General features: G+C 45.9%; 2 protein-coding genes across 2 annotated transcripts; both read left to right on the top strand.

Moving 5' to 3' along the window:
• The first annotated feature begins 817 nt into the window (after nucleotides 1-817).
• On the top strand, nucleotides 818-9,192 carry LOC130493486 (zinc finger protein 1 homolog). Its single transcript, XM_056867240.1, has 6 exons — nucleotides 818-1,345; nucleotides 2,968-3,120; nucleotides 4,653-4,804; nucleotides 5,867-5,979; nucleotides 7,588-7,653; nucleotides 8,218-9,192. Exons 1-6 carry the CDS (start codon nucleotides 818-820, stop codon nucleotides 9,123-9,125), a joined length of 1,920 nt encoding a protein of 639 aa, XP_056723218.1. The 3' UTR covers nucleotides 9,126-9,192.
• Nucleotides 9,193-10,890: 1,698 nt separating this feature from the next.
• LOC130493475 (zinc finger and SCAN domain-containing protein 12-like) lies at nucleotides 10,891-24,121 on the top strand. Its single transcript, XM_056867232.1, has 7 exons — nucleotides 10,891-10,910; nucleotides 13,053-13,779; nucleotides 15,464-15,572; nucleotides 18,012-18,094; nucleotides 18,748-18,868; nucleotides 22,416-22,662; nucleotides 24,112-24,121. The coding sequence occupies exons 1-7, from the start codon at nucleotides 10,891-10,893 to the stop codon at nucleotides 24,119-24,121; spliced, it is 1,317 nt and encodes a 438-aa protein (XP_056723210.1).
• The last annotated feature ends 664 nt before the right edge of the window (nucleotides 24,122-24,785 follow it).

Here is a 24,785-nt window from a genome sequence, read left to right as displayed (position 1 = left end):
AACTCCCACCGTTTGCCAGAAGGAGCCTGGCAACCTTATTCACCCTCCAAAGCAGCTGTTTTCTCCAGGGGAGCTGATCACTGTAGTCTGGAGATCAACTGTGATTCCAGGAGCTCTCCAGGTCCCTCCTGGAGGTTGGCAACCCCAGGCACAGGACTGAGCCCATCAGCCATACTAGGTTTTGTTAAAAATTGGGCACACTCTGTTCTCATGAGAGCTTGTTTTCCATTTGTCCTATGTTTTCAGAAGGATCTGTATGATTGGTAGAGTTGCCAGGTCCGTCTTTGCCACCGGCAGGAGGTTTTGGGAGCGGAGCCTGAGGAGGGCAGGGTTTGGGAAGGGGAGGTCTGATTCAGTATAAGGCATCTTGGCCATCTTCTGGGCATGGAGTAGAGGTCACTGGGGGTGTGTGAGGGAGTTAATTGTGAATTTCCTGCATTGTGCAGGGGGTTGGACTAGATGACCCTGGTGGTCCCTTCCAACTATGATCCTATGATTCGCCACCAAGCGTCAGCCTCTTTGCAGTGGGGTAATTTGAGAGGTTGGGCCTTTTCTTTTTTGGGGTTAAGCTGTGACTGCAAAGATTTTCTAGATGGAATCTATTTGCCAGCAGGATCGCTATTCTAGATTTGCAGGTGTGGAGCCAGCAGTAAAAATGAGGATGGACCAAAATTCTACAGGCCCACAACAGGAACAAAGAGAAGATATCCAGATACTTCAGCCTCAACATATGGTGGAGCAGCCCAGATGGAGAACATGGCAAGAGGGAAGAGAGGCACTGTGCTGGGAAGCCCCAAGTCAGGAGTTCTTGGGAAGAATGGATTTCCCTCACATGGGGTCGGGGAAGGAGCCCGGACCCTGGGATGATGCTAAGGCCTTCCTGGCCTCCTTTGAGCAAGTGGCAAAAGCCTGCCAGTGGCCCAGGGAAGAATGGGTGGCCCGGCTCCTGCCAGCACTCAGCAGAGAAGCCCAGAAGGCCTTTGGCGGCCTGGAAGTCAGAGACAGTGAGGATTATGGGAAAGTGAGGGCGGCCATCTTGCGTGGTGAAGCCAGACGCACAGAAACCCTGCGTCAGCACTTCCGGCAGTTCCGCTTCCAGGAGGTGGAAGACCCAAGACTGATCTACAGTCAGCTGCAGGAGCTTTGCCACAGGTGGCTGAGGCCGGAGAGGCACTCGAAAGAGCAGATCCTGGAGCTGCTGATCCTGGAGCAGTTCCTGGCCATCCTGCCACCGGAACTGCAGAGCTGGATCAGGGCAGGCAGTCCTGAGAACTGCACCCAGGCTGCAGCCCTGGTAGATGTTTTCCTAGTGAGCCAGCGATCAGCCGAGGCAGAGAAACAGCAGGTGAGGATTTAATCCCAGAATCTTCATTGTCAATGGGGTTGTTGACACCATCTGTGTTTTTTCAATTAAAATGGGGGTAGAGGTGATAACACTAAGGAATGGCTAACTCATTGGTTCTTGTAGGTTATCGGGGCTGTGTGACCGTGGTCTTGGTATTTTCTTTCCTGACGTTTCGCCAGCAGCTGTGGCAGGCATCTTCAGAGGAGGAACATTGAAGGACAGTGTTTATGCTGCATTGTATCTGTTCATCACTTATGCAACAGAAACATTCAGTTACTTTATTTTATTATTTAAAACATTTACAAGCCGCTTTTCTCCCTTTTGGAACTCAAGGCGAATTACAATATAAATAAAACAGCTATGAAAACACATAAAAGGTCATAATTTAAATTAATTTATTGGCTACTGAATTAGTGTGAACAAGCAACTAATTCTTGTGAATAAAGATTCATCATTCCTGGGGGAAAGTTTTCCATTTTTGTGTATTCTTCTTTACTGGTCAATCCTACAATCCTTGTTAGTGGATACACTCATAGCCTCTGAAGAAGTGGGCTCTATTCTATGAAATCTGATACCAGAATAAAAATGTGGTCGTGTTCTTGGTGCCCGAGACACCTGTTGTTTTGGGAGGGTATGAGGTTTGCCTCCTTTTTGAGGTTTGCCGCCTTTTTTTCCTCCTTGTCAGGTGCTTCATCTCTCAGGGCAGAGTAAAAAATCCCCAAGTGAAGCTTTTCCTCAGCATGTCAAGGACTGACAAAATAGCATTATTTCAGTGTGCAGGGAACTGTATAGCTGTGGGAATTCTGCTAGTCCTATGCCTCCCTCTCAATGGTCCAAAAGCGGTGACAGAGAAATGCATCTGCAAGCCTCCTTGGTCCTCAAGATTATTTATTTATTTATTAGAATAATCTCACCTTTCCTTGCAACCGTAATGTTTTCAGAAAACTAAAAATAAAACCGCCAACTCCAAATCTCCCTCCCTCCCCCCAGCCAAAAGAAGATGCTTGCCATTTAAACCCCCTTAAAAGCCCTGGCAAACTAGCAGGACTTTGCAGCACCTTTGGAAGAGCTCCAACAAGCGGGCCCCTCTCACCTCTTCAGGGATCCATTCCACAGAGCTGAACTCACGATGGAAAAGGCCCGGGCTATGGTCAATGCCAGACAGGCTTCTCTGAGTGGTGGGATAGCTGACGGGGGGCTGCCTGGCAACCATTGTGGGCACACAAGGACATATGGAAGAAGAAGAAGAGTTGGTTTTTATACCCCGCTCTTTTCTACCTTTAAGGAGTCTCAAAGCAGTTTAAAATCACCTTCCCCTCTCCACAACAGGCACCCTTGTGAGGTAGGTGGGGCTGAGAGAGTTGGGAGAGAACTGTGACTAGCCCAAGGTCACCCAGCAGGCTGCATATGGAGGAGCAAGGAAACAAACCCAGTTCTCCAGATTAGAGTCCACCACTCGTGGAGGAGTGGGGAATCAAACCCAGTTCTCCAGATTACAGTCCACCACTCTTAACCACAACACCATTATCTCATGAATTAATGTCAAAAGTTGGGGGTGGGGAGCAGAATGTCTCTCACAATCAGTTCTGAGACAGATCTTCCTGTTTCATGGGCCATTGCAGGAGGGGTGGCTTCCGTCCAGAAAAGCCGAAGAGGAGCCGTTGGGCCCTGCGCGGAGCAAGATGCACAAGGAAGCCAGGGAGACCATCCAAGGGGAGATGAAATTACTCGGTAAGATTCATGGAGCTATTCAGAACTCTGCATCTTCCCTGTCGGTAAGGCTGAGACTCCTGGGCCTTCAGTTGCTACACAGAAGACACAGTTCAAACAGATGCAGTTTTGCCATGTAGGAGTCGATTCTTTCCATAAGGAAAGTCCAGTCAAAACAGAGGGAGGCCAGAATAGAGAATTTTCCCACAGGCTGCTGAAATTAGCTTCCCTTTGAAGTGAAAGGCTGTGCCTTTAAATTAGAACAGGTGTCCCCCAGACATGGGTCTGTTTCTAATACTTTGTATTTTAAAGAGAAGCACATTTAAGTAGGCTATCGGTCAACCTGAGAAGGCACCATGAAAGCTCAAAACTAAGCAGTTAACAGGACCTGAATCTGAAAAGGTGCATATTGCACTTTTATCCATCTCTTCCAGCACAGAATTCCAGGGGGTTTGACCCTCCTCCGTGTTATCCTCACAACAAACCTGTAAGGTAGCCCAGGCCGAGATAGAGAGAGTGGCCTTAGATCTGAGCATTGTGGCTGAGCAGGAATTCAAACTTGTTCCTGGCTAATACACGAACTGCTGTACCACACTGCCTCTTTGAATTGCAGGGGATGAATTTAGTGGACATGATTTCCAGCTGAAAAATAAGGGCAGTAAGTCTTTGGTACCTTCAATCTGATGAAGGGAGCTTTGACTCTCAAAAGCTGATACCCTGAAAATCATGATGCTCTAAGGTGCTGTTGAATATGAATCTAGCTCTTCTACTACAGACCAACACAGCTACCCGCCTGAAAGTACCTTCAATAATTATGGAGATCATGGAATTTTGGCAGCCAGAGAGAGGAGAGCTGGTCCAGGCAATGTCCCTTCCTCTCTACTCTGGTGACCTCTTTGTCTGCATCTGTCCATCCTAGAAATGCCTGATCCAGTAATGTCAATCAATAATTACTATTAGGCAATAAAACAAAGTAAAAGCTGTACATTTGATGCATCCCCCTCTGATCCAGGCTGTTTTCATTCTTAGATTTTACAAGAGCCTGTTTCACTGGGATGTTTCTATCTTTTTCAAGACAGCTGCTTTTCTGGATCATTGGGGGAAAAAACCCTTTCAAGATATGAGATGCTGAAAACCAAAGCAGGAGAGAATCCTGTTGTGCACCTTCTCTTTCTCCCCCCCCCCCATATGACAACCTGTCTGTGTCCCAGTTCCCTCTGGTTGTATGGAACTGTTAAAGGGGGCAGGAAACTTGAGAACATAAGCGCATAAGAAAAGCTGGATCAGACCAAGGCCCATCACGTCCAGTAGTCTGTTCACACAGTGGCCAACCAGGTGCCTCTAGGAAGTCACAAACAAGATAAATGCAGTAGCGTTATCCCGCCTATGTTCCACAGCACCTAATATAATAGGCACGCTTCTCTGATACTGGAGAGATTAGGTAAGCATCATAACTAGTATCCATTTTGACTAGTAGCCATGGATAGCCCATGAACATGTCCACTCCCTTCTTAAAGCCTTCCAAGCTGACAGCCATCCCCACATCCTGGGGCAGGGAGTTCCGCAATTTAACTATGTGTTGTCTTTTCCGTTGCAGCTGGGCACCCCAATGATGAAGAGGCAAGCGGCATTTCCCCTTCTAAAATCTCCCTTCCGTTGTTACCGGGCAGGGAAACAAAATGGCAAAGTCACTCCATTTCACAGCTTCCTCTTGAAAAGCACCAAACGGCTGGCACTGGGCAGATGGAGGTACGTTTCTCTCCAGGGGGAGGGGGGGAGCAGTTTGCAACATGCAAGGGCTCCATTTGAGACAAAAAGAGAAGAGACCTATAAGAAAACACAAAGGGTGCTGACTACCAGAGGCCACAAAAACAAAAAGAACAATTATCCTTAACTAGAAAGATTAAAAAAAATATTTTTCTAACACTGGTAACTTAATTTGTGGGTATGATATTGAGTCTTATTGAGGGCTTATGTAAGTGGCTCACTCTTGTTAAGATATGGTTTCATCTACTGAGATTAATAACAATTTGGTTTTTTACACAGTTAAGGATAATTGTTTTTCTCTCCGTTTGAGCCAGACAGACAGCCTCTGATCACCCCTGGTTATCAAGGTAGCCCCCGTTCCGCCCCCCCCCCCGGAAAATCCTTGACCCTATCCTATTCTGAGCGGACTGGTAACAATTCTGCAGTGCATTCAAGCTGCTTCTAGGGAAATCTAGTCCAACTGGGGTTGGGGGTGTTTTCTTCTTTTTAGGGATTGACGGAGCTCAAGAAGACAGATGCATCTTTGCCCATGGTTGACGAGTCTCAGATTCAAACTGGCCAAAAGACCATGTTCTGGCAAGTCCTACCAGGAGACAGTGGGGACATAGAGTCTTCAGGTGAGGAGCTCTTCCACTCAGTTAGTACACAAACATCACCCAATGTGATTGCCATTTCTTTATACCCTGCCTTTCTGCCCTCGTATTTTTAATTTTCAAATAGAAAATTATATATTTAGAGAGAGATATAATGCTTTTTCAGCTATTACATGTGTATGATACAAAATAAGACATGTGTCGGAGCAGTTCTTAGCATGGCAGGTTTGACCTCTCACCCCCAATCCTCCCCCTACTGTGGCCCAGTGCAGCAGCGGGAGAAATGGGGAGGGGGGCTGACATTGCATAAGCTCCGCTATATCACTTCCCATAGCATAACTAGAAATGACATCACACATTGCTTTTATGCTGTAATGATTCTCCAAAGCATTTTGGGGGATTGCTAGAGTGTCTTGGTGACATGTGTTGTCACTTCTGGTTACTTGACCAGAAGTGACATCGCAGCATTGTTGTGTGGCGTCACGCAACCGCCACCCCCGGAAGCCCTCAGGAGTTATGATCCTTCAACTGCCGACACTATTTTGTGCCTTTCTGTAATCTTAGGTAAGTTGGTTGCTAGGCATGCAAATAGTTCTAAACTAAGGATGGAAATATAGTGGGTATTAGGCTATAGATGTTATAAAGGCTCATTCTAAAATCCACTTTCATTAACAGCCTTCTTGCCTTTAAGAAGGTTGAGCTTTAAGGCAGATTACAGAGTTTATAAGAACAATGCAAAAAATACTAGTATAATACATATAATACATACAGTAAACAATGCAATAGAAATGTGCTGCAGAATTAATGAACGATGGAATAAAATCAGTGTAATGTATACAATTGCCTGGATTTCAAAAAGAATAGGAGTCAGAGGGTTGGATTTCATGGAGAAAGGGAGATGAAGGCAGCTAACAACTCTGGTGAGCACTACAGCTTGAAGGTGGAAGAGCAAGAGAACTGCCTAAAATCATCCCACGCAATTACAATTTTAGCGCCTCTTGAGAAAATGCCCTTCATCATTAATTCCGTTTTGTCATCCAAATCACAAGATGTCATAGTTCTGCTGTACGTGGCATTGGTCAGGCTGCACCTGGAGTACTGTGCGCAATTCTGGAGGCCTCACTTCAGAATGGATGTGGACAGAATGGAGCAGGTGCAGAGGAGAGCGATGAGGATGATCAGGGGCCTGGAGACCAAGCCCTATGAGGAAAGGCTGAGGGAGCTGGGAATGTTTAGTCTGAAGTTGAGGGGGGACGTGATTGCTCTCTTTAAGTTTTTGAAGGGCTGTCACTTAGAGGAGGGCAAGGAGCTGTTCCTGTTGGCAGCAGAGGATAGGACTCACAATAATGGGTTTAAATTGCGGGAGATATGGTACTGGCTGGATATTAGGGGGAAAATATTCTACAGTAAGAGTTGTTTGACAGTGGAATCAGCTATCCAGGGAGGTGGTGAGCTCCCCCTCACTGGCAATCCTTAAGCAGAAGCTGGACTAGCACTTGTCAGGGATGGTCTAGTCTAGGCTGATCCTGCATTGAGCAGAGTGTTGGACTAGATGGCCTTTATGGCCCCTTCCAACTCTATGATTCTATCTGCTTTTCATTTTGAGACTCAAGGCAGTTCAGTTCCTTTATTTAAAAAAAACTTTCCTGAACTGTTCTGTTTTGCACGTGATATGAATCAACTTCATTTTGAATTTTCCTCTACTTTTTTCCAGTTAGAAATCAGCCAACAAAGTTTATTTTATTTCTCCTTTTATTTCCTTACAAAAATGTGGGGGACTTAATAAAGTAAAGACAAAACTATAATAACAGTGGTGGGGAATCTAGACATCAGTTTCTATAAATGGTTTCCAAATATCTAAAAACGAGTCCATGCATAATTGCCGCCTATTATGCTGTTCGTTCAAATATTGATAGCATTCTAAGGTCCTCAATCCATTGATTTACCAGAGGTGGTTTTGTGTCTTTCCAGTGTTGTAATATGAGTTTTTTAGCTGTGGTAAAGGCATGGAGGATCCATTTTTGATCAACCAACAAAGTTAGATATTTATGAATATCACTGTCTCAAGGAAGTGGAACTAATTCTCTGCATTCTCTCTCTCTCTCCCCCCCCCCCACTCCCTTTCTCAAGAGAGGGTTTTAGTTCCCAGACCTGATTTTTCCTCCCTCCCAGAAAAAAAGGAAGTGATGTTCATCCAGATCCCAGAGGAAACTGAGAGACTCCCAGGCCAAGATTTGGGTAAGGGGACGGAGAAGCCTGGCCACTTTTTCTGTTTGGAAAGTCCCCCAGGAGAGCCAGAGAACACAAAACCCTTGCGTCTTTTTCCTCCCAGAAATATTTTAAACTGATTCTTGTAATCTTCCTTGGCTAGAAGAGACAGAGTAACTTTCTGTCTTCTCGTGCATTCTCAACTTCTATATAAGTGGAGGGGAAATAGCAGAAGAGTTGGTTTTTATAAGAGTCTCAAAGCAGCTTACAATCACTTTCCCTCCCCCTCTACCACAACAGGCACCCTGTGAGATAGGTGGAACTGAGAGAGTTCTGAGAAGGAACTGTGAATATCCCAAGGTCACCCAGCAGGCTTCATGTGGAGGAGTGGGGAACCGAACACGGTTCTTCAGATTAGAGTTTGCCGCTCTTAATCACTACACCACGCTGGCAGGACCAACTTTGGGGGGGGGGTTGGACTGCTGTTTGACCTGGGCCTCAGGCACAAAGTACTTTGTATGAAGTATGAAGGCTATATGAATCTTTAAAAAAAAGCCCCCCAAAGATGTACAATATTCCTCTCTGTTTCTGCAGGTGATGAAAAGATAAGTCAGATTAAAAAGGAGGACTTGCAGATAGAAGAGACGGGCCCAGAGGAAACTCAAGAAACAACTTTGGAAGTAACTCACTGGAATATTCTCGGGAGATACGAAATTCATAAGCAAAGATGGGAGTCCAGTTGGCAAGAGGAGAAGAAACCGGCAAGGAGAGAGAATGAATGCAACCAGTACTCAGAAAGTATAAACAAAACTAGTCCCATCCACAGAGGGAGAAAGAAGCCCTTGTTCTCCAAGTATGGGAGAAAATATCGTTACAAACCAGGAATTGTTCTGTTACGTCCTGGCGAGAACCCCTTTGAATGCCCCACACTAGGGGAAAACATCCAGCAGACAGGATGTCTTGATAAACATCAGAGAATCCACATAAGTGAGAAACGGTATGAAATCTCCGAGTACAGGAAAATAGAGAGCATGGTTGGACATCAGGCTAACCACGTGGGAGAGAGACCTTATCAATGCCCTGATTGCGGGAGACGCTTCGGTTGTAGAATATCATTAGAGAATCATCGAGGCCTTCATACAGAAGGCAGACCCTATGAGTGTTCCCATTGTGGGAAATGGTTCAGACACAGAACAACGTTGGGGAAACATCAGAAACTTCACACAGGAGAGAGAGCGCATGAATGTGTCGTGTGCGGGAAGCTCTTCATTTCTAACGCAGCATTAACGACACATCAGAGAATCCACACAGGAGAGAAGCCATACAAATGTCCTTCGTGTGAGAGAACCTTCACGACAAAAGGGGAACTGACAAGACACGAGAGAATCCATACTGGGGAGAGACCCTTTGAATGTTCTGAGTGTGGGAAAGGTTTCATGCGGAGAGAACATTTGGTGACTCACCAGAGAACCCATGCACGAAAAACGGTTCAAATATGCTGAATAAATAAATGAAGCCACCTTGAGCTGGTGGTCCAGAGAGTCTTATATCAATAACTCAGGTGTCCAAAATTTGAGATGAACTTATTTGGATATGCATTGATGTTTCACTAGAGAATTCACAGAGAATCACAGAGAAAGAGAGATTAATAATGCTTCTGACAGCTGGAGCAATATTTGATTGGACATGAGCGGGTTCCTACACGGCAGGGAACTTAAGGATGCCCCAAGTATGGGAAAAAGTCACAGGGGTACATTGGTTAGCTACCAGAGAATCCATGCAGAGTATTAACAAAGTTTAGACTGTGAAAGTTGTATTTTCTGCAGAAAATCTCCAATAGCAAATTTATATAGCACTTGAGAAATTAAAGGGCAGAGAAACATTATTGATGTCCTGATCATGTATTGCTTCCATATTAAGAATACTGGCAGATCTGATCAGAAATGTCTCACAAGTGCTCTGTTTCCCCCCTCCAATGTTAGCCTGGTATTGTCAGCTAGGCTGGTAAAACAAGATGGTTCCCCGCACAAACAAAATGGAGTTTTTTTTGTGCACTCTGTCCTTCCCTGTTTGCACTCTGCCCCCTGCCCAGCATCTGCACCACAATGAAGACCCGCCCGAGTAATCGCTAGTTTGATACCAGGTCCTGCAGAACAATGCCTGGGAGCCCTGGAGATCATCTAGCTATTGCACGTGTTAATTTCTTGTATGCGTTTTCTTAAGTAGTTACCAGCTGTTAACTTCCGTATTGTTTCCTTGTATCTGAACCATCAAGACAACTCTGCCGCTCCTCGTCCGTGAATGAGAACGGTCCGTGAATGAGAACCCCCCAGGACTCGCAAACAAGTCCAGCAATTCTTGGGGTTCACTAATTTTTATCGCAGTTTCATTCCGGACTTTGCCAGGATTGCCCTGCCCATCACAGACCTCCTTAAAACTAAAGGAAAGGGGCAGGCGGCTACCGGTGCTCACTTCCAGATACCGTGGGATGACCGCTGTCAGGCGGCGTTTGAATTGCTAAAGAGCTGTTTTACCTCTGAGAAGGCCCACCCTGACTGTCCATTCACCCTTCAGGTGGATGCCTCTGATAAGGCCATGAGGGGTGCGCTCCTTCAGGGGGACGCTCAGTGGGTACTTAGACCCTGCGCCTGCTTTTCTAAAAAATTATCTGGCCCCGAGCTTAACTGGCCGATTGGGGAGAAAGAGGCCATGGCAATTAAGCATGCCCTCACGATCTGCCTCCAGTTCTAGAGGGGGCAGCGGAACCGTTTGAGGTCTGGACGGACCACCGAAATCTGGAAGCCATCTTGGGACAGAGGAAGCTTTTGGCCAAACAGCTCCAGTGGGCCGACTTCTTCTCTAAGTTCCGGTTCACTATTAGGCACATCCCGGGGAGGGAAAATAGTCTGGCAGACGGGTTGTCCCGTATGCCACAATACGACTGCAAAGTCGAACGGCCGGTGGGATCCCTCTTTACCCCAGATTTAGTTTCTTGTATGCGTTTTCTTAAGTAGTTACCGGCTGTTAACTTCCGTATTGTTTCCTTGTATCTGAACCATCAAGACAACTCTGCTGCTCCTCGTCCTTTTGTATTGTATCCTGAACTAATCAACCCCATTGTATGTTCCCTATAAATGTACCAGTATTTCCCCATGTCTGTATTCTAGCCTTAAGTTTCTATGATTTGCTGAACTCGCTGGCTTTCTTAATAAAACTTTAAACTCGCGACCTCGTCTGGAGTGAAGTTCCCTATGCAAGAAACGCAACATGGTACTGAGGTCTGACAGGTATGTATGTCATTAGATGTGTTGTGTGTTTTGGCTGTTTTCCATTTTTCTGCTACTTGAATTTTGATTTACTTAATTTTTTTGCATGTTTATGTTTTGAAACTTTTGGGGAGACCCACTTTGGTTTTTTTTTTGGTTTTTTTTTGCAGGGGGGAAAAGCCGAATAAATTAGTAATACCTACAGCCAAGCTGAGTAAACATATGAAGAGTAATAAAAATCCAAAATGCTTTTCTGAATTAGTTTAATTAGTTTCCCCACTCTTCCTCCACATGAAGCCAGCTGGGTGACCTTGGACGAGTCACCCTTCTCTCCGAACTCTCAGCCCCACTTCTCTCACAAGGTGTCTGTAGTGGGGAAGGGAAGGCAATTGTAAGCAGGTTTGATTCTCCTTAAAAGGTAGAGAAAGATGGCATATAAAAACTCTTCTTCTTCTGCAGACATTTAGTGGACCTCCTAGAATTGCCAACTTTTAAACTGTTCCCCTTTAGTATCACTTTGGTCTGCAGCAAATACCAGGTGGATGTTATGTACCTTGATAACCCTGCAAGGCTTTGGCCCATTTCTATACATGAATCTGACAAATATATGATTTCACTCTTGCAAAGGAAGTAGGTGGGAATGTAAGTGGCAGAGCCCCGCACTGAATGCAGATGGTCAGTTCTGTCTTTGGGTTGCATGAAATACTGCTTGCAACTAGAAAACTAGCACAGCTTCATCTATCCATTTCCACCCATTCAGTGTCTAATAAAGGGAGAAGTCCAGCAGAACACTTAAGATTTCCAAGGGATAGCCTTTGTAGAGTCAGAGCTCCCTGCATCTCATATCTGACGAAGGGGGGCTCTCACTCTCCAAAGCTTCTACACTGAAAGTTTTCTTGGTCTTATGAAAGACAGCAGAAAGTAAGGCTGCAAAAGAGTGGGAGCCACCTGGTCAGAGCGTGGCTGGCTGAACTGTACATTTGATCCAAGGTACATTTGATCCCGCACTTGGTCCCACCGCTGTAATGCAATTTAGGGATGCCAACTCCGGCATGGGAAATTCCTGAACATTTAGTGCTAGTGGAGGAGGGAATTTAGGGAAGGAACTCACCTAGAATCTATGCTATACCATACAGTCTGTCCTCTGAAGCTGCGATTTTCTCCTGTGGGAGCTGCTCTGTGCAAGCTGGCGATCACCTGAAGGTTGGCAACCCTAAATGCAACAAAAGTTTTAAAAGCCCTGTATTTTTATTTTTTTACTTTTATCTTCTTTTACTACATATCTCGTCTTTCTCCCCAATGGGGACCCAAAGCGGCTTACATCATTCTCCTCCAATTTATCCTCACAACAACCCTGTGAGGTAGGTTAGGCTGAAAGTGTGTGACTGGCCCAAAGTGGGGCCTATGGCATTATACTCCACTGAGCTTCCCTCCCCAAACCCCACCCTCTACCCCCAAATCTTCACAGATTTTCTGACCTGGAGCAGGCAGCCCTATGAGAGCCTGCTCAGTTTTTTTTAGCTGGGCTACTCTTCACTGAAACTACAAATCCTCATCTGTGCGCGGGGTGGGGTGGGTTTTGCCACCACCAGGTTGGGAAGTACCTAGAGATTTTGGAGGTGGAGCCTGGGGAGGGGAGGGTATAATGCCATTGAGTCCACCTTCCAAAGCGGCCATTTTCTCCAGGTGAACTGATCTCTGTTGCCTGGAGATCAATTGTAATAGTGGGAGATCTCCAGCCACCACCTGGAGGTTGGCAACCCGATCTATGGGGTTTGTTGCCCAGTTTTCACACTCTTTAGGGAGAAAAGACAAGGTGTCTGCTATTGAAGGAATCCAAACTGCATGCTGTACTTTTTAAATTTAATGAAGGTCCCCCCCACTTCCCCTTTGCCCTGTGCTTTTTCCTTGGCTCAGGGAGGCCATCCCCTTGCAAATCAGAAATGCCCCCAGGGGATGGCTTTGAACTGGCAGCTTTTGACAATCACAGCTCTTTTGTCACCAAGTAAAACTCTTCAACAGGGGTCATCCCTCCACTTGAAGGGTTTTAAGAGCAGCCCCAGAGGCGGAGGTTGGGCCTTTTCTTGCATTTGGAGGAAGAGCAGAAGCTGGAGAGCAAAGATTTTCTGCCTGGAATCCGTCTGATCGTCACTTGCTCTTTAGTTCTGGATTTCAGAGGCAAAAGAGGAAGGTTATGGAGCAGAACTCTGCCGGCCCAAAAGGAAGAGCGGAAGAAGCGATTTGGATTGAGGATGTGGCGGAACAGCCCAGAGGGAGAGTACGGCAAGAGGGAAGAGAGGAACCGGCCAAAGGGCTGCACCAGCGCTGGGAAGCCCAATGGCAGGATTTCTTGAGGGCTCTGGAGTCTCCTCACACAGGGTCGGAGAAGGAGCCCAGCCCCTGGGAGGATGCCAAGGCCTTCTTGGCCTCCTTCGAGCAAGTGGCCAAAGCCTGCCAATGGCCCAGGGAAGAGTGGGCGGCCCGGCTCCTGCCAGCACTCAGCGGAGAAGCCCAGCAGGCCTTTGGCAGCCTGGAGGCCAGAGACAGGGAGGATTATGGGAAAGTGAGGGCAGCCATCTTGTGCTGGGAAGCCAACCGCATGGAAACCCTGCGCCAGCACTTCCGGCAGTTGCGCTTCCAGGAGGTGGAAGACCCAAGACGGATCTACAGCCAGCTGCAGGAGCTTTGCCGTCAGTGGCTGAGGCCGGAGAGTCACTCGAAGGAGCAGATCCTGGAGCTGCTGATCCTGGAGCAGTTCCTGGCCATCCTGCCGCTGGAGCTGCAGAGCTGGATCAGGGCCAGCGGCCCCGAGAACTGCACCCAAGCCACAGCCCTGGTGGACGATTTCCTGCTGAGCAAGCAAAGGGGGGCTGAGACCAGGAAATGGCAGGTGAGGAATCTATATTTCATTTTCCTACTTTCTAACATGATCCAGAATGTATTTTCAGTTTATCATCATCTGTGGTTGTCTTGATAAAAATTGGGTAGAGCTGATAATATGAGAGAAAGGGTGACTCCCTCTTAAGCTACTTAACGACATCCTTGAAGTCCATTCCAAATAAGGGCATTCTGAAAGATGCTCAGGCTCACCCTCTGGCGAGTCTCCAATTGGAGGAAATTACATGCTTGTGGTCCTGGCACCTATCTTTGCATCATGTATGATTAATGTTGCATATCTCTTCCACTTAAACTTCAAAAAACTTCTCACAGAGGGCTTTAAAGCAATTTCATAGAGTAGTATACATCATTATCACCACAGATATTCTTTTTCTAAGAAGTATTGGTATTTACTTACAAGAATATATTAAATATTGCTAGAGGAATCAGAGGATGAATTGTTTAAAATGTTTTTTCTAACTTCATTTTAAATGGAAGGATGCTAGGGATACGTTTTCAAATAATTTTGCCATTTATTTGGGGCTACATAGGGTTGCCCTGACCTGGGTGGCCCAGGCTAGCCTGATCTTGTCAGAGTTCAGAAACTAAGCAGGGTCGGCCTGCTTAGTGGGAGACCACCAAGGAATATCAGGGTCGTTATGCAGAGGAAGGCAATGGCAAACTCCCTCTGTTAGTCACTTGCCTTGAAAACCCTCCTGGGTTGCCATAAATCGGCTGCAACATGACCGCATGGAGTTGCCAACAACTTGGCCTTCTCCTTTAATAAAGGCTTCATGGGGTGTTATTTGATCTGGAGAACCAGGTTTGATTCCCATCTCCACCCCTCCACACTGGAGGTGGAGGCTAATCTGGTGAACTGGATTTGTTTCCCCACTCCTACGCATGAAGCCATCTGGGTGACCTTGGGCTAGTCACACTCTCTCAGCCCCACCTACCTCCCAGGGTTTCTGTTGAGGGGAGGGGAAGGGAAGGTGATTGTAAGCCGGTTTGATCCTTTAGTTGTAGAGAAAGTCGGCATATAACTTGCCCAAGGTCTTCTTCTTTTTGGGGGGCTCTGCCCCAAAAACTTCCCGCTGGTGGTGAAGAGAGACCTGGTAAGCCTAGCGGTGGGCTTGTGCCAAGATAGCCTACTGGAGATGCAGGGCCAGGCTGGCCGCCTCTGCTCTCCCTACCTGGCCTGGCCATGGTGCCAGTGGGTGGAATCCTTGATAGGATTCTTCCCCCAATGAAGCCTGGGCACAAGATCTCCCGCTATTAGAACTGATTTCCAGCCAATAGAGATCAGTTCCCCTGGAGAAAATGGCCGCTTTGGCCATTGGACTCTATGGCATTGAAGTCCCTCCCCAGGCTCTGCCCCAAAAACCTTCTGCTGGTGGCGAAGAGGGACCTGGCAACCCTAGTACCAGGTACGAGCTTACCATTCCCAGTTGCAGCTCCCTAAACCTGGCTAGCTCCGGGAGAAGCGACCAGTACCACTCAAGGAAACCTGACTGCAGAGTACAGGGTAGTTGTACATAAAAGGGAGTAGGATTTTGTGTGTGTGTGTGTGTGTGTGTGTGTGTGTGTGTGTGTGTGTGTGTTCAGAATGCATCTCCTGCTCATAGCAGTGGCAGAGGCCACATGTTGCTTTTCTTTTCTTAGTTGCAACAATGTCTCCCTTTCTGGGGTCCTTGCAGAAGGTACGCCTGGGTGCCCTGGTTGCAGAGGGGGAATCCTGGGATCCCAAGCAGAGACCAATTGCCAAAGACGCCAAGCAAACCGCTGACGGGGAGACCACTTTACTGGGTAGGTTCTTTGTATGATGGGTGGTACGCCACTGGAATTTGGGGGGTGATTTGGGTGTGAAGAAGGTCCGCCCCTCTTGTAGGGTTGCCAGATTCCAGGTAGGGCCTGGAGATCTCTCAGAATTACAACTGATCTCCATAGGGTTGCCAGGCCCTTCTTCGCCACCAGGGGGAGGTTTTTGGGGTGGAGCCTGAGCAGAGTGGGGTTTGGGGAGGGGAGGGACTTTAATGTTATAGAGTCCAATGGCCAAAGTGGCCATTTTCTTCAGGGGAACTGATCTCTATTGGCTGGAGATCAGTTGTAATAGCAGGAGATCTCCAGCTGGTACCTGGAGGTTGGCAACCCTAGATCTCCACCAGACAAAGATCAGTGTTCCTGGAGAAAGTAGCTGCTTTGAAGGGTGAACTCTGTCATTATTACAATTGCCAGGTCCTTCTTCGCCCATGGCGTAAGGATTTTGGGGGTGGAGCCTGAAGAGGGCGGGGGTTGGGGAGGGGAGGGACTTCAATGCCATAGAGTCCAATTGGCAAAGCGGCCATTTTCTCCAGGTGAACTGATCTCTGTTGGGTGGAGATCAGTTGTAGTAGCAGAGATCCCCAGCTAGGGTTGCCAACCTCCAGATACTAGCTGGAGATCTTCCACTATTACAATTGCTCTCCAGCCAACAGAGATCAGTTACACCCTGGAGAAAACAGCCACTTTGGCAGTTGGACCCTATGGCATTGAAGTCCTTCCCCTCTCCAAACCCCACCCTCATCAGGCTCCACCCACAAAATCTCCAGGTATTTCCCAACCCGGAGCTGGGAACCCTATCTTCAACTAATACCCGGAGGTTGGCAACCCTTCTGAGGTCTCTCCACTCCCTAAATCCTGTTCTCCCCAGGCGCTAACCCCCAAATCTCCAGGAATGTACAAACCTTGAGATGGCAACCCCATTGTCCTGTGCATTTAACAGATGTGTGAAACAAATATATTTTTGTCTTAAAGGGGACTTTATTTCATCGCTTGGCAGTGTGTGGATTGCTGTACTTTCCCCCTGCTCACTACAGCCCAGTGTGTTAGAAATATGTGCAGATCAATTTAATGGTTTTTTATACAGCCTTATTGTTAAATTGTGGATTTTAGTGGTTTTTAAGATTTATTGAAGTTTTGTGTATAATACTGACTTGTTCAGTGACTGTTAGCTGCTCTGAGCCCGGTTACAGCTGGGAAGAGCCCAGTGTGTTAGAAATATGTGCAGATCAATTTAATGGTTTTTATACAGCTTTATTGTTAAATCGTGGATTTTAGTGGTTTTTAAGATTTATTGAAGTTTTGTGTATAATACTGACTTGTTGAGTGACTGCTAGCTGCTCTGAGCCTGGTTACAGCTGGGAAGAGAGCGGGTTGTAAATCTAATAAAATAAAATAATTTTTTAAGTTGCCCTGATAAAAATGCCCCCTTGACGGAAGATGTAAAGAGGTCTGATAACTCTGATTGCCAGTGGGAAGGCGGGATATCAATAACTGAAAGCAAGTTTCTCTCCTCTCTTTAACACAAAATGCTGCAGTTCTAGTTTGTATATATAACTCACATTCTTCATTTGAAACAGGTCTGCATAGAAGTACATGATCAGTCAATCTTAGAAAAAACCATGAGGGGAGGAAACCTCTTGCCTCCCCTCCAGCTGTTTTCCTGTGCAAAAATTGCAGGGGAGGAGTTATTTTGCTGCTTCACACACACAAATATTCCACATGGAGCAACAAAACTGGGGAAATAACTCACCCCAGTGCAGTTTTCGCACAGGAGAATGGCTTGGGGCAGAGGAAGCAGGAGCTCTTCTTCAGCCTACGGCACCATTCTGAGCCTGTTTGGGCTCTCCTTTTTGTTTTTTAGAAGGCGTTCCTCACAACTGCTGTGCAGCTAAAGAATCCTAGTTGGGTCCAGGGAGCTCAGACCCAACTCTTTAAAAAAACAGTAACGTAAAGTTCGGCCCTAAGTCTCTGACAGTCTCTTTGTAGGGTGAACAAGTGCTGAGGAGGACATTCCCCCAGCCTTTATCAGTTGTGTGTAGGGTTGCCAGGTCCCTCTTCACCACTAGCAGGAGGTTTTGTGGCGGAGCCTGAGGAGGGCAGGGTTTGGGGAGGGGAGGGACTTCAATGCCATAGAGTGGAATTGCCAAAGCAGCCATTTTCTCCAGGTGGACTGATCTCTATTGGCTGGAGATCAGTCGTAATAGCAGGAGATCTCCAGCCAGCACCTGGAGGCTGGCAACCCTAGTTATGTGGAAGAGGAAATTTTGTCACATTCCACTGCCTACCTGGCAAGCTGCCGTCCTCCCTCTGTCCAAATTCCCTTAGCACACAACTGTTACAGGGACTGGAAACTTCTCTTTTTCCTCTGGTTATGGTATAGAAGGAATTATTCCCCTTCTGAAATCCACCCTCTGTCCTTCCCAGGTCATGGAACCAAAAACATGAGCCTCCCTAGTCTCCTGCTTTCTCCAGAAGCACAGGAAGTGGTTAAAGAAGAGCTGACTGAGGTGGGTGACGTTCTGGCAAGGCCAAGGTTATGTGTGAAATGTGATATTGGAAGAGAGATTTATAGATACTGTGGATCGCCAAAAAGACAAATCAGTGAGTTGTAGGTCAAATCAATGCTGAACTCTCCCTAGAAGCTAAAATTACTCAACTGAGGCTGTCATATTTTGGCCACCTCACGAGAAGGCTAGACTCACTGGAAAAGACAATAATGCTAGAAAAAGGCGAAGGCAGGAAAAGAGGAAGAGCAGCATGAGATGGATTGACTCAATAAAGGAAGCCACAGCTTCAGTTTGAAAGACCTGAGCAAGGCTGTTAACTATGGAACCTTTTGGAGGTCATTAATTCATAGGGTCACCATCAGTCGGAAGTGACTTGATAGCACTTCACACACACACACACACACTAGATTGCTAAGGCTCTGAGTAACTTTATTTCCTCAGTAGCACAGACACCAGGTAAATTCCACTGTGTGTGCCCTTGAGCACTCTGCATGCGTTCCATCAAAATACACATACTAGAGTCGCTGTTCTTTTGTTTTTACCTTCTTTAGGAATCAGTTGTCTGAGAGGGGAGCAAATGCATCTCGCCTCTGATACGCATGCCTTCTGATTATCCTCTATCTGAACGAGGATGTCTGTTTCCCTGTTTTTAGGCACAGATGGACTGTGAGGAGATGGGCGTGTCTTTGCACATTGTGGAGGAGACACAGCCGGGCCAAAAGACCATGTTCTGGCAAGTCCTGCCGGGGGATGGCGGGAAAGTATATCCTTTGGGTAATTTTATTTGTTTTTCTTGATCAGCATCATTTATAACTCACCATTCTTCCCAACAGAGACTCAGTATAGCTTACATCTCTGTCCTGTTCTGCAGTGTATCTTCACAACAACAACCCTGTAAAGTAAAGATGATGCATTCACCTGGATTGAATAGAGATCTGAGATTCCTGTCTCATTACCAATGCTAATTTCTCCACACCTAGTACCCCTCCGCATATCACACCTAATCCAATCATGCCTGCTAAAGTCATTTACTTGCTTTTGACATTCACATTTCCATTGTGTGTCTAATTCACTCTTCCCTACTTAAGGATAGATGGAATCACATTTTAGCTGTATCTGAAGGAGTGAGCTGTGGCTCACGAAAGCGCATACCCTGCCAGAAATCTTGGTAGTCCTTAAGGTGCTACTGGACTCTTGCTGTCTTCTACTGCCTGTGAGGTAGGTTAGGCTGAAAGAGTTACTGACCCAAGGTCACCCAGCATGTTTCCAGGGAGAGTGGAGATTTGAATTTCTGTCTCCCAGATCTTAATCCAACCCTCTAACCACTGCACCATGTTGATAAGCATTTCGTCCACTCAGGGCCAATTAATCAGTAACTATCATGATAGCTATCTCTAAAAATCTGAAAGCAGAGATAGAGATAGGTAGATCTGCTCTTAAGTTAAATTCTACCTATATGTGATGCAAAACACTTCATTAAGGTATTTAAGCTCCACTTTATCCCCTAATAGAGACTCAGCATGGTTTACATCATTCTCCTGTTTTCCGTTTCATCCTCACAACAACAACACGGTGAGGTAGGTTTGAGCTGAGACAGAGAGTCTGGCCCAAGGTGATTTTAAATCCTTTAAAAATATTTTAATGTATTTTATTTTGCGTGTTTTATCTTCCAACAGTCAACTGCCTTGAGGTCTTTAATATGGGGGGGAGAAGCAGCTAATAAATACTTTAAATAATAATAAAAGGTTGCCCAGCAAGCTTCCATGGCAGAGCATGGATTTGAACTCAGGTGTCCCAGATCCTAGTCTGACATGCTAAACCCTACACCATGCCAGTTAACACAATGTTAATGAGTTTTAATATGTTGACTATAGCTGAGCAAACGGCAACCCATACTTTGCAAAGGAGCTTTCTTTCCATGAGCCTCTTTCTGATCTCTCCATTACCTCTTGCCTCCCTCTTCCTTCCAGGCACTTTCTGTTTTCTTTGCATGCAGAATTGTTAAGGCAACCCTTTTTGTCTCCTTTTATGTTAGTTGCTAGGCATGTAAATAGGTCTTAGATGAGTGTGGAAATGGTGACTGCTGTCAACGAAGGCATTTGTTCACTTGTCTGTTTAGGTACTTCGTATTCTGTCTCACAGCCACAAAACTTTGAAGGCAGCATATTGGGAGGGTGGGTTGGTGGGAATCAGGATATAAGCAAATTGCAGTCAACAAAAATAGATGAAATCAGTAACAATATTGAATTTCAAAACTGATAAAAGGAAGTATTTCTTTACACAACGCATAATTAAATTGTGGAACTCCCTGCCCCAGGATAACGGCTACCAAATTGGAAGGCTTTAAGAGGGGAGTGGACATGATCATGGAGGAGAGGGGTATTCATGGCTACTAGTTATAATGGATACTTGTCATGATGCATCCCTATTCTCTCAGAGGATCAGAAGAGCATGCCGAATGTATTAGGTGCTGTGGAACACAGGCAGGGTAATGCTGCTGCAGTCGTCTTGTTTGGGGGCTTCCTAGAGGCACCTAGTTGGCCACTGTGTGAACAGACTGCTGGACTTGATGGACCTTGGTCTGATCCAGCAGGGCCTTTCTTATGTTCTTAAGAAGAACGTCAACAATTGCATAAGTTCGGCATCAATTTTAAAACATTTCAATATGCCAGAAATAAAGGCAAGAGGATATCAATAAGCATAAGATTAACTGTGGTTGTGATAAAACCGAAGCCATTGAATTAGGAAAGAAAACTAGCCACCTACATGGACGCAAATGCAGGAGTACACAAAACACTTGGCACCCGAATCCTTACAACGGAAAGGAAAAGGCATATAGTAGTGAGGAGTTCCATGAGCAAGGTGCACCCACAGAAAAGGCCCTGTTTTTATAGCCACCCACACATGCGAAACCACCATATACTGAATCAGACCCTCAGTCCATCAAGGTCAGTATTGTCTATTCAGACTGGCAGCGGCTCTCCAGGGTCTTTCACATCACCTGCTACCTGGTCCTTTCCCCTGGAGATACCAGGTATTGAACCTTTGGCATGCAACGCAGATAGTTTGCCACTGAGCCACGCTACAACCCCTCCGCCATCCACCACACTTCAGTTAAAAGTTGCATACTCGATAACGCCTCAGATTAGGGTTGCCAACAAACAAAGGAAAAATATCTTGCCCCTTTAACAGGGGCTTAATGTGTTGAAATGAGGAGCTGACTTGTTTCATGGCATGGAGGTGAATAACATCATCTGGTGACTAACCTTCTGTTATATTAACGGGCAGGATAATTTTCTCCAAGCCAGTTGACAGCCCTAGAAAACAGTGATATTTGTCTCAAGGGACAAGAAGCCCAGCAGCTTCTGGACTGGATGCAGGTTGTTTAGTCACAAATTTACCTCATAGTCATGTGCAATATCAATGAATGTGACATTGTTCTGTTTCATTTTGTACTTTGATTTCATTGATCAAAAAGCGAAAAAGCCGCGATTTATGTTTGTTTTGTGCCTAAATACACCAGCATTTATTCTTTCTCAGTCTGCTCTGAAGAGCGACATTTGGTTCCCAGGTCTGACCACCGCTTCCAGCTGGAGAAAGAGGAAGAAATGTTTGTTCAGCTCCCAGAGGAATGTGAAAAATTCCCAGGCCAAGCTTTAGGTAAAAAGCTTGAGAAATCTATGGGGTTTTGTAGCATTTTAGGAACGGCTCCAGAGTTCCATTGAAGAGCTGGGGAACACTCCCACCTTCATATCTGGAAGTACTTTACACAGATTCTTCTGCTTTTCCAAAGCTCGAAGAAGCAGAACGAATTCTGCAGAAGAAGAAAATACCTGCTAAAATCTTCTCTAATCATCCATATGTCTAATTCTCAACTGTGTTCCCCATCTGTGAATGCTTAAATCCACAGATTAGGGCCACACTGACAGAAAAGAGATTTTTCTCCAACCTGGGGTTTTAAAAAAAATCCCCCCTTTTTAAAAAAGAGGGTTAAAAAAGAACAGAAAGCAGTTGAATGCACTTACACAGTCAGCTGACTTGGAACCCATGTTGTCCATGGTCATGAGTTAGTGTGGAAGTAGGGTTATTGACAACTTAGAAGGGGGAAACGTCCTGCCCAACAGAAGTCTATTGTGTGGGAATGGGCAGCTGAAGATTTTCATGGCATGGAGGTAAATCACATCACCTGGTAAATAAATTCCCATGAAGCATCTATCAAGGGGGCAGAGTATTTTTTTCCCTCCAAGATGCTGGGAACCTGAGGTGGAGGCAAAAGCCAGTCCAAAGATGGTTATAAAATTCCGCCCTCCGTCTCTTGCAGGTGACAAGAAGGGCAGTCAATTTAAAGTGGTGAATCCTTCTCATAGAGGAATTAAACCAGGAGACCCAAAGATGACCCAAGAGGATACGCTGGTGATGGTTGAGATTCACGAGGAAAGATGCAAGCCCAAGAGGAGGATGAGGAAGCAACAGCTGAGGGGAGAATATGAATCCAGAGAAAATTTTAGTGCTTCTTCCAACAGAATTCACACAGCAAACACAAACAACAGGATGCCCTTGGTCTCCAGGTACGGTCGAAGGTACCACCTCACATCAGGACTTGTTTCGGAACTCACTGGAGGGGACCGAGATGAATATTCCAATTCAGAAAACTCAGGCCCTGATGAACATCAGAGAATCTCTACAGGAGAGAAATCCTACAAATGCCCCAAGCGCAGGGGGAGTTTCCCCAAAGAAGTTAATCTAGTGAGGCATCGGAGAAGCCACAGGGGAGAGAGAATGTATGATTTCACCCAAGAACAAGCAACTTACACATGCTCCGTGTGTGGGAAACGCATAAAGTGGAAGAAAAATATGATCAGACATCTGAGAATCCATACAGGAGAGAAACCGTTCAGAGGCGGTAAAAGATTTTCTCAGACGGATGATTTGAAGTCACGGAAGAAAGAGACCTTATGAATGCCCCCAGTGTGGAAAAGACTTTTGTTACAAGAGTGTACTGGTTAATCACCAGAGAATCCACAAATGACATTAGGGGAGTTAACAGCCTGAGTGTACAGTGTTTTTTTTACCCCTCAGACTGTGAGCTTTTCCACATGGGATTTTTGCTGCTACTTGGCTTAACCGCATCATTGTATACACACTCACAACATCATTTTGTTCAGCTAATTAGTTTTCATTTAAAGGCAGAAAAAATTCAGGAGATCAAACAACACTGTCTACGTAAAGGAAGGCGGGAGGTGGTGGGGGAAACCAATGATATAGTTAAGAAGCTAAGCTACAGCAAAAACCTGCTGCGGAAAAGCCCTATAAAAGCTTCAGCAGCCATTTCATCTAGGTGTTTTCCATTTGGGGACCGGATTGTGTAGTTTCTCAGTTGCTGCTGCAGCTGCTAATACATCCCAATGGAATCAGGGTTTCCACACAGCAGGTTTCCCTGGTAGGTTTTTTTTTTTTTTCAAAAGCAGCAATTTAATAGCATTATATCGATATACCATTATACCAAAATATGAATCATGTTCTCTGAGTTCCCAACTTTAATTTTTTTAAAGTAAATATCTATCCCATTTCATTGTAGAAATATGCTTCCCTCCCCCTATATCTCCTCAAGGAAAGAAGACAGAGATTTTTTTTTATTTTTTTTTTAAGAAAGCTGAGAATTCACAGGACCTGATGCATATGTTGGTATCACAGTATATCGATATAACACTATTAAGCTGCTGGTTTCAAAAAAAGAAAAACCTGCGGTAGAGAGAGGAAATGGCTACTGGGCAGGGAGGAATGGGTGTGGGTGGGGCCAGAAAAATCTGAATTTTCCCACCCACATGGCAGCCACTGGGCCTTCACTGTGATCTTTCCCAAAACGTCAGAGCAAAGCAGGGTTTGAGAAAGATCAGAGAAAAGCTGGGGAAACCCAGGGATGTGCACAAATGCACCATGAAGCGGTGGGAAGTAGGAGCTGCGCAGCCCGCCAGTTAAGGTCTGCCTCTCAAGCCCTGCTTTCTGTGCCCCTGCAGTCGGAAGTAAGGCAGATGGCAGCCGGAGGCGGGGTATTTTATGGGGTGGTCCCCTTGCCTCTGGAACACCCTCCCCCTTGATGCTTGCCTGGTGCCTACTTTGCTTTCTTTCAGGCACCTGGCCATAAAAGAAATCTTTTAAGGGGTTTTTAATTTAGGGGTTTTATGTTATCGTTTTAAGGTCCGCTCTATTTTTTATGCTGCATAAGGCAAATGGCTTGTTGTGGTGGTAGTTTTTCAGTTGTAAGCTGCCTCGAGCAGGACTCTGAAAGAGGTGGAATAGAAATATTCTGAGCAAATAAATAAACCCACTTCCCAGCAGTGTCTAACTCAGGGCAAATAAGCTGTGCAGAAACACTCCTGATTAGGAACATCCAGTCTGGTTTTATTTTCAGTCTACTCTGTTGCTGAGGAGCTCCTTGCCAACAAGGAGGAATCTCCCTCTCTGCCTCCCTGGTGGCTTTTATGGATCAGCTGACAGGTTTCTGATACAAGTTAATGATAGTTTAGTTGGACAGGAAGGCTAAGGCTAAAAGCACTCACCTGGAAGAGAGCCGCACTGAATAACATGGGACTGACTTCAGAGTAAACATGCATAGTGTTGCGCTGTGAAATGTGCCGAAGGGCCCTTTGCTGTTACTGCTGCTTCCATATGGAGGTCTCCTTTACCCACC

This window comes from Euleptes europaea, chromosome 1, assembly GCF_029931775.1.
Source record: "Euleptes europaea isolate rEulEur1 chromosome 1, rEulEur1.hap1, whole genome shotgun sequence".
Taxonomy (NCBI): domain Eukaryota; kingdom Metazoa; phylum Chordata; class Lepidosauria; order Squamata; family Sphaerodactylidae; genus Euleptes; species Euleptes europaea.
This window is presented reverse-complemented; position numbering and strand designations above follow the sequence as displayed.